This window comes from Hibiscus syriacus, unplaced genomic scaffold (genome assembly GCF_006381635.1).
Source record: "Hibiscus syriacus cultivar Baekdansim isolate YM2019G1 unplaced genomic scaffold, ASM638163v2 tig00112000_pilon, whole genome shotgun sequence".
Lineage (NCBI taxonomy): Eukaryota > Viridiplantae > Streptophyta > Magnoliopsida > Malvales > Malvaceae > Hibiscus > Hibiscus syriacus.
The window spans coordinates 732855-745554 of NW_024063235.1; the positions used below are offsets into that span (position 1 = coordinate 732855).

Consider the following 12700-nt stretch of genomic DNA (forward strand, 5'->3'; position numbering starts at 1 on the left):
ATCACCAGAGGTATTTTGATTTATATAAACGATTATTATCAGTGTTGGATTATTTTTTTTTCTCACAAGCTAGATTAAAATGGTGACAATTATTTTATTCTTTTGCTTTATTAATTTTAAATTTATTACAAGAATATCTGTTATGATTTTTTCACGAAAAACACTTCTCTACTGATATTAGAACGTTCTAAATAATTGTTCTTATATTGATATGTCATGAATATTTTCACTTGGATTTAGAAATATAAATATACTTATGAACCCGTCAGTGTCCTTAATATTGTTCTCATAGAGGTTTTAGGTTCAAACTACTTTTATAGTGTATTGTCAATATATTAAGAAAATTCTAAAAAATATTTATCTTATAATCCTCCAGGGTATTTAAAAAGGAATACTTATTATACGAATAATTTTTTGAATAATATTATACGTTTATCATATCAATTAAGAATATTGTTTTTTCTCAACATAAGTTTAATATAATCCTTTTTTACTTGAAACATCGGCAGGGAGCTTGATTACTAAAAATCTGTGTTAGGTGGGGCACTATCAGCACATAGAAAATAAAAACTGAAATAAGGCGATTAAAATCGACTAAAAATTTGATCCTAAACAACAAAATAAAAGAAAATAACTCCCTCTCAAAGCACCAACCTTTCCATTCCCTGCAAGAACTATAAATCATCGAACGAGCAGGCAAGGATATCGAAGAAACAAAACTGAAATTGAACCTGGACCTAATCACCTCAAAGCAAACATATTCTTTAACTATGGCAGATCTAGCCATCCACGATCCTCCATCGCCTGACGAGACACATGACCTGGAGTGTCTTCAGCCCAAAACTCATCATCCTCTGTTGAAATCGAGAGCGTCTCCAAGGTATGGCCTACACAATTGGTTGAGGTATGTGCTACACAATTGGTTGAGCGTGGGACATGGTGATACAATCATGCACGTAAAGAAGAGGCTAATTTTCTCCCATTTATGATTAGTCCCCAAATCTTTGATAGATCATGTTCATTGGAGTTTAAACGTAGTATCACCAAACGAGTGTCTCCCTCAAAGGAGACATGCGTGCAACCAAAATCGAGGACCAATTGGATCGCATGCACAACAACTTTTGCTTCAGCAACACAAAGGTAACCCATTCTAATTTCCTCCTACTAGCTTCTAGAATTTGGCCCTCAGCTTCTCACACTATCACTCCTAACCACCCACTGTTATTTCCACGCTTGAAGCTTGCATCAAAGTTGGCCTTCACCCAAGGGGTAAGAGCAAACTTCCACCGGATCAACTATTAAGGTACGGGAGCATGAATTCTATTATGGATAAGATCATTATTAGGATACAATATTTGTTAAGTTAACCATCTGTTTGTTAGGTTAACTGTTAGTTAGTTTTTTCTGTTAGCTTTGGTAGTTAGTTAGCTCATAGTGCTTGTATATAAACATCTTGATATATCACATATTTTGATATATGAAAGACAAGAATTCCATTCTTTCATTTCTTTCTTGATTCTTATACGATATCATAAGTTTTGTCTCTTTTTTCATTCTTCATCATGGCTACTTCGTTGAGTGATAGCTTCGACAATGGGGGCAATCCCTATTATTTGCATCAGTCCGATAATCCCAATGTTGTTTTGGTAACTCAACTGCTATCCAACGACAACTTCCATAGCTGGAAATGTTCGATGGTGCTTGCTCTCTCTGCCAAGAACAAACTCGAATTTGTTGATGGTTCCATTGCATCTCTTGATTCGTCCATGGTAGATGATCAATTCAATGCTTGGACTCGAGCCAATAATTTGGTGAATTCTTGGATTTTGAATTCAGTTTCCAAAGATATTGCTGCCAGCTTGCTTTATCACACTACATCGACATATATGTGGAAAGAATTGATTGATTGTTTTAAAAAATCAAATGGATCACACTTATTTCAGTTAAAAAAATGGTTGTGTGAGCTTGTGCAAGATCAAATGTCAGTGAGAACCTATTATACTCAATTAAAAATCATTTGGGATGAATTGTTTTCGCTCATACAGTTTTGCAATTATCTTCATTGCACTTGTGGAGGATTATCACTTGTAAATGTATGTGCAAAGGCAAACAAATCTATGCAAGTGTACACAATCGATGCAAGTAATATAGTAGTAAGTTGAGTATCGTCTCCATAGTGATTGGTAGGAATTTTTGTAAGGTATGGCTCATAAATATACCGGTAAAGAGGACAGGGGATGGAGCAGAGTGAGCGAAGCGAACATCAACTGTCCTTACAAAGAAAGTCTCGTAGAGGGGGTTACGATTATGTGGGTTGGGGGTGCGGGGGCTGCGGCCCCGCGGTACGGTACATGGTTAATTTTGTAATTATGTACCAGGGTTTTCTATTATAAATAGAGATGTAACCTAAACCTATGAGAATTGAATAAACTTTTCTAGCGCCGCCTAGGCACCGAGGACGTAAGCACATTGCGAACCTCGTTAAAATTCTTGTTCTTTCTTCTGTTGCAACATGGATTGCTCATCAATTTTTGATATTTTGGTACAACTAGAACTAGGTGTCACAAGCTAGTTCTAAGGTTCTTGTCAAAAAGAAAAGCAAATAGTATCAAATGGTATAAACATATGGAAAAGTATTACCGAGGTAGGAAATATTGTAAATTGTGGTGTGCAGAAAAGTTTGGTCAAGGAAATAAAAATATGTAAAGGTAAACAAATAAAAGTTGTCTAAGCAAGTAAAAATGTTGAGTTCGATATATTCAGAAAAAACTCACACAATCAGACTTCTAACAGAGCACTTAGGTTGGTTTTACTATGGTGAGAAGTTATTTTATGCTAAGAATGATTTGGTGTTTAGGCTGCCCGATAGGATTACTAGAGTATTCAAGGAAGGTTTCTACAACAATACTACTTGGCATGAGCTATAATCCTTGGTTTATGAAATTGTTGTTATGCAATACCCCTCAACGTAAACTGTAGTCTTTGCCTATCTTACTCAAGTATTTATCCCTTTTAGTCGAATGAAACCCTCTTCTTATCTCTAAGGCGAATTAGAACCTCACCATTCAAGATTAGTTCCATTGTTCATGTAGATCTACCCTAACTCTCTTGATATCATACATCTATTCCAAGAAAAATGGAAATCTCTCGAAAGCTCTTGCAAAGACCATGAATGTTTTATCGAGGCACCATGTAATCTCTCAAAAGCTCTTACAGTGTCAAGGCAAAATATTAAAACAATGGACAAAACAACACTTAGCATAAACAAAGTGCATCATTCATTAACAAACAAATAACGTTTCAACCAAGAAACATCCAACACCAAGTAAAACAATTCATGATGCGAAAAATATCATCCCAAAAATCATTCTTTAAGTACAACCCTTTAAACGATATAGAAATAAAAACAAATGAAGAAAACTACAAAATTAGAGCTCTGATGTGACATTTAGACCACCACCACGCCTGCTCTGACGACCAACCTCTCTCGAGGCCTGGCTGCCGCTCCAATGAAGTCTAGCTATGGAGGGAACCCAAGAATGGTCGAGTGGGTGATGGTGTGAAGTGAGTGTTGCAGTTGCCTACTCCAAGCCTCAGCTATATTCTTCTCTCTTTTTCTCTTTTGTTCTCCTCCTCCCATTTTGAAGAGTTATAATAGGGTATTTATAGTGGGAATTTCTAGGGTTTAGTGCCCTTGGAAATCTCGTAAATACCCTCAATGTTATACCCAGTTTGTGAATTAGAAAGCAGCTGGCAGTGGTCTCCATTAACTTACTAAGGGCATGAGTGCATGTGAGGTTGAAGCTGGGCAAGTGATGTCAGCAGTGTCGTCAGGCTACGTCAGACTTGCATGATATCTCTTGCCTAGGCAAGAAAACATGTTCATCACTGCCATTTTTTGCTCTGCTAGTCCTAGCAAATTGATTTGTCTTGGCAAATAAATTCTTCCTTCGTCATTTCATGTATCTACACAACCAGCAAACAACCTTCATTTTCAGCAGCATCAATTAAACCAAATAAAGTTTGCCTTGGCACAACTTATTCACCACATGGAAATGTATACTACATGCATCTAAAATGCTATGAAAAATGGCTTTTAGACAAACAATAAACTAAGTAAAAAAACCCAGAACACTGTATTTTACGAAGTTATCACACCCCCAAACTTAAGCTATTGCTTGTCCTCAAGCAATAGATAATAAGCGGTAGAAAGATTAAGTGTCACGACAAAGTAAAAATTAGGACAATCATGTGGTTTAACATTTCATCCCTAAAAAGAAGTTTGGCCTCAACATGCAAGACTGTACGAGAAGTTAAGAACCTTTCCCTAGGTCAAGACTCTTTGTCCGTGTGTGTGCGTGATTGTTTCTATTCAATGCTTTAATGTATTTAAAAAAATCCTAAGTAAAATTTTCTGTTTTTCCAAGACATCAAATAATTCACTAAGAATAGTTTCACTCATATTTATTCAACGTGTACTTTCATACTTTGTGTTGTCATTTTTTAGCACTGCCCAAGAGGAGTCAGCTCATCACACCTACCATCCCACACTTTAGATGAAGGGAGCATACCTTCCTCCCCAAGCTAGTCAGGTAGAGTATCCCGTGACTACTTTAATTCACTCATATATTAAGGCAACCATTTATTTAAGGATTTTTCCAGGTTATGCCAACACATAGAGAAGTGTCCCTTTACAGTTACGCTGAGACATTTATTTTTAATTCAACACAATTCAAAACCTTGAGGAGTTCGACATAATATTTTCAATAATTTAATGCAACGACACGTAAAAAGTTCTTCCTTAAAAATTTTCTAAGCACTTTAAGTAGAGAAAACACACAATCGTGTTACAAGATCACAAAACATCAAGTCCCAGTGTAGGCTCTATCCTTCAACAGTCATAAAAATTATGGCCTAGGAAATAAGAATTTGCTTTCATCATCGGGCATCCTCAACCAATCATTATCAAATTCAACTAACTAAGTTTGAGGCACAACACCTCCCCCAAACTTGAAGGGTTTATTGACCTCAATGCTTGAAATATAATGCAAGGGAAATTATGCTAAAATACAAATATAAATGCAAAGAAAATACATTGCCTCATTGTGGTGGAAAAAGTCGACTAGACGCGCGGGTGTTGCGTCGCTTAAGAGGAGGGGCTTGGCTGATCCTGTGTCCTCTAAAGGAAAATAAAATGGAAATGGAATAGCGATGCGACTTGTTGTGGGCTTGAGGTGACGCCAGGTCTTAGGAGGACTTATGGATAGGGGCATCTCCTTGGTTTGGGAGGGCTCATCAGGTTCGTTGACGGGCTAGCTTACTTTAGGGTGGATAACTTGTTCATTGTTGAGATCTTGTGGCTGTTTAGGGGTTGGAATAGGGCTGGGCTTCTTTGTAACTGGTTCAACATCATTAATTAGGAAAAAAAGTTACATCTGGCCCGCTTTGTACATTCATGGACATGCTCGAAGAAGATCTCGTCTATATCGATTGAGCCCTTATAGATAATGGAATGTAACAACATCAATCGATATAGCAACATTGTGGTGTTGTGCGAGGTGGGCTTCAGTTTACCCTTTAAAAAGTGATTCCACAGTTTTGTGATCGGTTTAAGGGTTGGCAATCCACATTGTTTCGGTTGGGAGCATTCCCTTTGAACTTCGCCCAGCCAATACACAAATCCTCCAGCATACCATTGTATGTATCTGAATATGCCTCAAAAAAAAATTTCTTATGTTAATTTTTAACTTTATCGATCTTGAAATATCTGTTGATGGCTAAGGGAGAGAATCGTATGAATTTCCCTCACACATAGACAGAGTGCTGGGACTTGTCTCTCAGATGTGCATAAAACTCCCGGACCAACGCCGGTGCCACCACCTTTGGATGCCGGGTAAACTTTTCCCATTTATGTTTTCGGATAACGTCCATAACTTCTGGCCCGAACGGTTCTTTGTCTCCTGCAGGGAAGATAAAACCATTCTCCAAGTTGACTTGGAATTTTTACAGTGCCTTAAATTTGGTATCCGGCTCAGCACTTTGGAAGCGCTGGAAACGTGTAGCCGTAGTGGACGAAGAGGGCGCACCTGGATTTGACTTAAAGTGAGCCATCTTTCAGATATTTTGGAGATTGCAAAGATTTTGGTCGGTACCTATGGAGGGTTCTGGAGAAAAAGTAAGAAAACAAAATATGAAGATAAAAAAGAAGTGAAAGATGATGGCGAGAAAGAGGGTAAAATAGACGATTTTTAGAGAAGATTGGTGGTTTATTGGGGGTAAAAAGGTAAAAGAAAAAGAAAATGAGATTTGTTTATTAATGCAAAATATTTTTAGGGGATAAATGAGAATAAAATAATGAAGAAAAAAACTTTCCCTCTCAAAAGTTTCATCAATTAATATATTAACGTTTGTTTCCTTCCATTCCTTAGATTCAACCCTAAGCTGCCACATGTCATCTGATCACCAATAGAAACAAAATTAGAAAGTAAAATCGAACTACACAACTCATGCAAAATAAAATAAGGATAAATTATTCATGTACAGAGTGCAAATTATGTTTCCTAGGTAACAAAATTTGTTCAAGAAATAGGAGAAAACTCTTGGGCGTCGTGGAGTAGCGACACCGCTTTATCTCGTAGGATTGGTGCTCTGTTGTATTCCTTTAGCCTTTGACCATTAACTTTGAAAGTAGTTACATCATCCAACTTCGATATTTCGATCGTACCATGGCTATGTACTTGATGTACTATGAACGGTCCTAACCATATGGACATCAACTTACCTAGAAACAACTTGAGCCTTGAATTATAGAGCAATACTTGTTGTACTGGAAAAAATTACCTTGGTAAAATATTTCTGCCCATGCCATCTTTTTTTCTTTTCTTTGTAAAGGCGAGTATTTTCATACGTCTAAGCTCTAAATTCGTCCATCTTGTTTAATTTCAATAATCTTCATTGTCCAACAAGTTGCGCATCCATGTTCAGTTTCTTGATGGCCCAATACACCTTGTGTTCTAATTCTACGGTAAAATGACATGCCTTGCCGTAGACTAACTTGAATGGAGATATCCCAAGAGGCGATTTAAAGGCTGTGTGATATGCCCATAGTGCCCCATCCAACTTTGGCGACCAATATTTTTGTTTAGGGTTGACCACCTTCTCAAGGATCTGTTTGATCTCACAATTTGAAACCTTAGCTTGCCCATTGGTCTGGTGATGATATGATGTGGCAATTTTATGGCACACCCCATATCTTTGTAGCGCATTAGCAATTAATTTGTTATCAAAGTGAGTGATCTCATCGCTGATAATCGCTCTGGGTGCTCTGAATCGTTTACATATATTTTTGTGTAAGAACTTGGGCAAGTCTTGGAGTCATTACGAGGTGTCACCATGACTTCCACCCATTTGGACACATAGTCAACTGCCAAGAGGATGTACAGATCACCAAAAGATGCTGGGAAAGGTCTAATAAAATCAATTCCCCATACATCGAAGAGTTTAACCTCCAAAATATTTTCCATGGCATCTCATTTATGTTCTATATATTCCAGTGTGTTGGCAATGATCATATGACTTATAGAAGTCATGCGCATCCTTGAATAAGGTGGGCCAGTAGAATCCGGATTGGAGGACCTTGGCACCAGTCCTCATCCTACCAAAATGCCCTCTACACGGGGATGTATGATAATGAAATAGAATCTCTTTTTGTTATTCTTTGGGGATATATTTCTAGATTATTTGGTATTCACATTGTTTGAATAGGAATGGTTCATCTCAATAATAATGGCGTATGTCATGTCTAAACTTTTTCCTGCACTAGCTAGATAAATCTGAAGGCATAATACCACTAACAAGAAAGTTAACTATATTAGCATACCACGACACTGCCGTGACAAATAATATTTTCTCATCAGGGAAATCTTCTGAATTTCTTTCATGTAATGATAGATGTTATCATTCTCTAGCCTAGATAAATGATCTGCTACTTGGTTTTCACTACTCTTTCTGTCTCTCACCTCTAAATCAAATTCTTGTAGCAAGAGAATCCATCTAATAAGCCTAAGCTTGGCATCCTTTTTATTAACTAGGTACTTAATGACAGAGTGATTGTATGTACTATGACCTTAGATCCAATAATGTATGCCCTAAACTTATCAAAGGTGAATACCACAACAAGCAACTCTTTTTCAGTGGTGGTATAATTAAGGTTTGAATCATTAAGGGTACGACTAGCATAATAAATGACATTGAAGATTTTACCTTTTATTTTCCCTAACATTTCCCCTACTGCGTAGTCATTGGCAACACACATCAACTCGAAAGAGGCGTCCCATTTAGGTGGAACAATAATTGGTGCTGAGGAAAGTTTTTTCTTTAAATCAATGAATGCATTGAAACACTCTTCATTGAATACAAATGATTGGTTTTGTTGAAGTAACATACACAATGGCTTTGAAATCTTTGAAAAATCCTTGATGAAACGTCTATAGAATCCTGCATGCCCTAAGAAACTTCTGATGCCCTTCACAGTGGTAGGTGGAGGCAAATTCTCAATTACTTCCACCTTGGCTTTGTCAACCTGAATGCCTTGGCAAGAAATTATGTGTCCCAACACAATTCCTTCTGTCACCATAAAGTGATATTTCTCCTAGTTTAGCACAAGGTTGGACTCTTCACATCGCTTCAACACTTTAGATAGATTACCGAGGCACCACTCAAAGTCATCACCGGAGACAAAGAAATCATCCATTAATATTTTTAAAAATCCTCCACCATGTCGGAGAAAATGACTACCATACATATCTGGAATGTTGCCCGAGCATTACATAGTTCGAACGACATTCTCCGAAAGACATATGTGCCATATGGGAAGGTGAAGGTGGTATTCTCCTGATCTTAAGGTGCTATGGCAATCTGATTATACCAGAATATCCATCAAAGATACAGTAAAATGCCTTGCCTGCTAATCGATCAAGCATCTGATCTATGAACAGAAGGGGAAAATAGTATTTCTTTGTCGCCTTGTTGAGCTTTCTATAATCCATACATATCCACCAGCTTGTGACCATTATTGTAGGCAAAAACTCATCATTTTCATTTTTTACCACGGTCACTCACCTTTTTTTTAGCATGCATTGAACTGAACTGACCCAAGAGCTATCGAATATGGGATATATCACCCCAGCATAAAGCCATTTGATGATTTCATTCATTACCACTTTCTTTATTATAGGATTAAGTCTTCTTTAGGGTTCCATAGAATTACTATGACATTCGTCTAGTTGGATCTTGTGCATGCATATGGTAGGGATGATTCCCTTCAAGTCTGTCATAGTCTACTCGAGAGCTTTTTTGTGTTGTAACAAAATATTCAACAAACTATCCTCTTGTTCGTGGTTAGACTAGCATAAATTATAATTGGTAAAATATTGTCATACCCTAGATAAATGTATTTCAAATGTTTCAGTTTTAAGGTAGGTGCATGCTGTAATGAAGGTTTTGGAATAATAAATTCATTGAAATCAAGGGGTTTGAATCTCATACTTGGTTTATCTTAAAGAATAGTAGATGTTTTTGCCTCTAATGAATAATCATCGAACTCTTCATTTGTTCTCTGTTCAGTACATCCTACCTTTGCTTCAGTCGGAAAAAATTTACCTGGGCAAATATTTTTACCTATATCATTCTGAAAAAATTCACTTGGGCCAAACTTATTGTTTCTTTTTGGCTGTAAAACATCGTCAGGGAAAAAAGGTTTACATCCCTGAATCTAGGCAATGTTATCTTTGCATAGAGTATCATATTCGTATAGATGTAAAATTTCTCCTTGACAAAAAATTTATGTCCCGTCTTCTTCATAGGCTCCATGTCTCCAATGCAATGTCATTATTCAAAATCATCAACATACTTAAGTGTGTTGAAGACATTGATAGTGACGCTTTGATCAGCCACCCTCATCGTAAACTTTCCATTCTCACAATCTATTAGGATGCGCCCTAAGGCTAAAAAGGGACACCCAAGAATAATGGGTGCGTTTTTATCGGTCTCACAGTTTGAAATAGGGAAATTGGATGGAAAGTCGAACTTGTCCACTTTAACTATCACATCTTCAATTTTCCCTCGGGTCGAACATGTTATCGATCCACCAATTGTAATATCATGGTGGTTGGTCGAGCATTACCCATTCCAAGTTTCAAAAATATGGACTTGGATATTAGGTTTATGCTAGACCCTAAGTTACAAAGAGCTCTCCAAACATACTTATCACCGATGGAGCAAGGTATAACAAAACTTCCAGGATCTTTTTGCTTCGGCGGAAGTTTACTTAATGCTAAACAATATTCTGTTGTCATTGCAACATTTTCGATTCTTTCCACTTTCCTCTTCTTCATGAAAATATCTTTCAAGAACTTGGCGTAAGAAGACATCTGATCAATAGCTTCGAGTAGTGAAACATTGATGTACAACTTATCAAGGACATCAACAAACTTTTTAAACTGGATCTCATCATTATGCTTCTTCAACCGCTGAGGGAAAAGTGGTGGAGGTCTGATTTCATCTACTACCGATGGGGTAAATCTTTTGCCTTGGCAATAAATATTTTAGAACCTTTTGGTTGGCTTGTGGACCTCGTCATTTTCCTTCTCCTCAAGTAATTCTTCTTTTACAACCTGTTTAGTTTGACGTTCTGGTTCTTCCTGTATAGTGCCTTGGCGATAAATTTCTTACTTCTTTTTCCCAAACTTATCATCAAGAGTGAAGCTTCAAGGGATTTAGAATTTAACGATGATCCATTACTTTTATAGTTACCTTGTCAGAGCATCTATTGATGTTGCAAACTTGAGTGTTCAGAAATGTTTTGATGTTGCAAAATTTGGATGTTGTCACCATCCAGGATTGTATGTATTAGAGCAGGTGTTGTTGTTGATTCTATTGAAATTTTTAGCATGTTAGTTATGGCAGAGTAGAAGCTGAATCCTTACCGTCAAATTCATACGCCCTAGATATTTTCCTACCTTTTCAAGCCTTGTAGATGGGAATTGATAGTCATTATTGGCTATCCGATCGAGGATATCAAAGGCTTCTTCGGGTGATTTGTCAAGCAAGGTGCCATTCGCCGACACATCCAACATCATGCGAGTAGGTGCATGACACCATTATAAAACGTGACGACTTGAGTCCAGTCGTGGAATCCATGGTTTGTGCATTTTCGAAGCAAACTTTTGTATCTATCCCAACACTCATACATAGATTCATCATCGCTTTGGCAAACACTTGCAATGTCATTGCAGAGTCGGGTGTACATATTCGACGGGTTGTATATAAGCAGGAATTTTTTGTATAAGTCACCCTAAGATTCTATTAAGTTGGATGGGACTCCACTCAACCATGCTCTTTCTCGATCGCGCAAAGAGTATGGGAATAATTTTGGTTTCAACACGTCCTTGTGCATATCTTATTGTCTAAATGAGTCGCACACCTCAAATAAAGCACGCACATGCTATCTAGAATCTTCATTAGGTTAGCCACCAAATTGACCGATAGAATTATGCATGTTGAACATCATCGGCTTGAGTTTGAAGTGAGTTTGTCTGTATTTTTGGTGCCACAATTCCAGGGATGAGATCTTCGAGAATAGGATTTAAGTGATCTCATATAGCCCGTGGTCTTACAGCATTTTGGGGAATATTTTCGCGACGTCGATATCTATCTGGTCTTCCATAGTGTTATCAGCTTGATCTTGCAGTCGATTCATATAGTCTTTGGCACACTGAGCATGTCATCTTTGTCTGAATGACTATTCGATCTCAGGGTTGAATGGTATTAATGGTTTGTCAGCAGATCTCCTGGTCATGCAACGAGAAAAACCTACAAAAGAAAATAAGAAAACAAACAAGTAAAAATAAATAAATAAAATGTGACAAGAAAATAAAAATTGCTATGGAAAAAAATATCAAAATTCCTCTAGTTGCCAATCCCTGGCTACGCTCCAAAAACTTGATCGCTTGTAAATGTATGTGCTAAGGCAAGAAAATCTGTGCACGTTTACAGAATCAATGCAAGTAATATAGTAGTAAGTTGAGTATCGTCTTCACAGGGATTGGTAGGAATTTTTGATATTTTCCTATAGCTAGAACTATGTGTCACAAGCTAGTCCTAAAGTTCTTATCAAAAAGAAAAGAAAAAAATTATCGAATGGTATAAACAGATGAAAAAGTATTGTCGAGACAGGAAATATTGTAAAGTGTGGTGTGCATAAAAGTTTGGTTGAGGCAATAAATATATGCAAAGGTAAACTAATAAAAATTGTCTAAATAAGTAAAAAAGTTGAGTTCGATATATTCGAATGTGGTTTTGCTATGGCGAGAAATTATTTTATGCTAAGAATGATTTGGTTCTCTATGCTTAGGCTGCCCGACCATATTACTAGAGTACCCAAGGATAGTTGCTACGACAATACTACTCAGCGTGAGCTACAACCCTTGGTTTGTGAAAATGTTGTTGTGGCAATACCTCTCATCGTAAACTGTAGTCTTTGCCTATCTTACTCAAGTATTTACCCCTTTTAGTTGAATGAAACCCTTTCCTTATCTCTAAGACTGATTAGAACATCACTATCTTGTATTAGTTCCATTGTTCATGTAGATCTACCGTAAATATCTCGATATCAGGCATCTATTCCTAGAAAAACGACAAT

General features: G+C 37.1%; 1 protein-coding gene across 1 annotated transcript; it reads right to left on the minus strand.

Moving 5' to 3' along the window:
• Positions 1 to 7271: 7271 nt before the first annotated feature.
• LOC120174039 (uncharacterized mitochondrial protein AtMg00860-like) lies at positions 7272 to 8635 on the minus strand. The gene is made up of 2 exons (XM_039181030.1): positions 8263 to 8635; positions 7272 to 7423 (listed from the first exon to the last, which is right to left on the minus strand). Exons 1-2 carry the CDS (start codon positions 8633 to 8635, stop codon positions 7272 to 7274), a joined length of 525 nt encoding a protein of 174 aa, XP_039036961.1.
• Positions 8636 to 12700: the final 4065 nt, after the last annotated feature.

Coding starts and splice junctions, on each gene's coding strand:
- LOC120174039 (XM_039181030.1), bottom strand. CDS start 8,635: ATGGTGACAGAAGGAATTGTGTTGGGACACATAATTTCTTGCCAAGGC. Junction 7,424..8,262: donor AATGTTAGGGAAAATAAAAG/GTAAAATCTTCA, acceptor TCCTCTTGGCAG/TTGACTATGTGTCCAAATGG.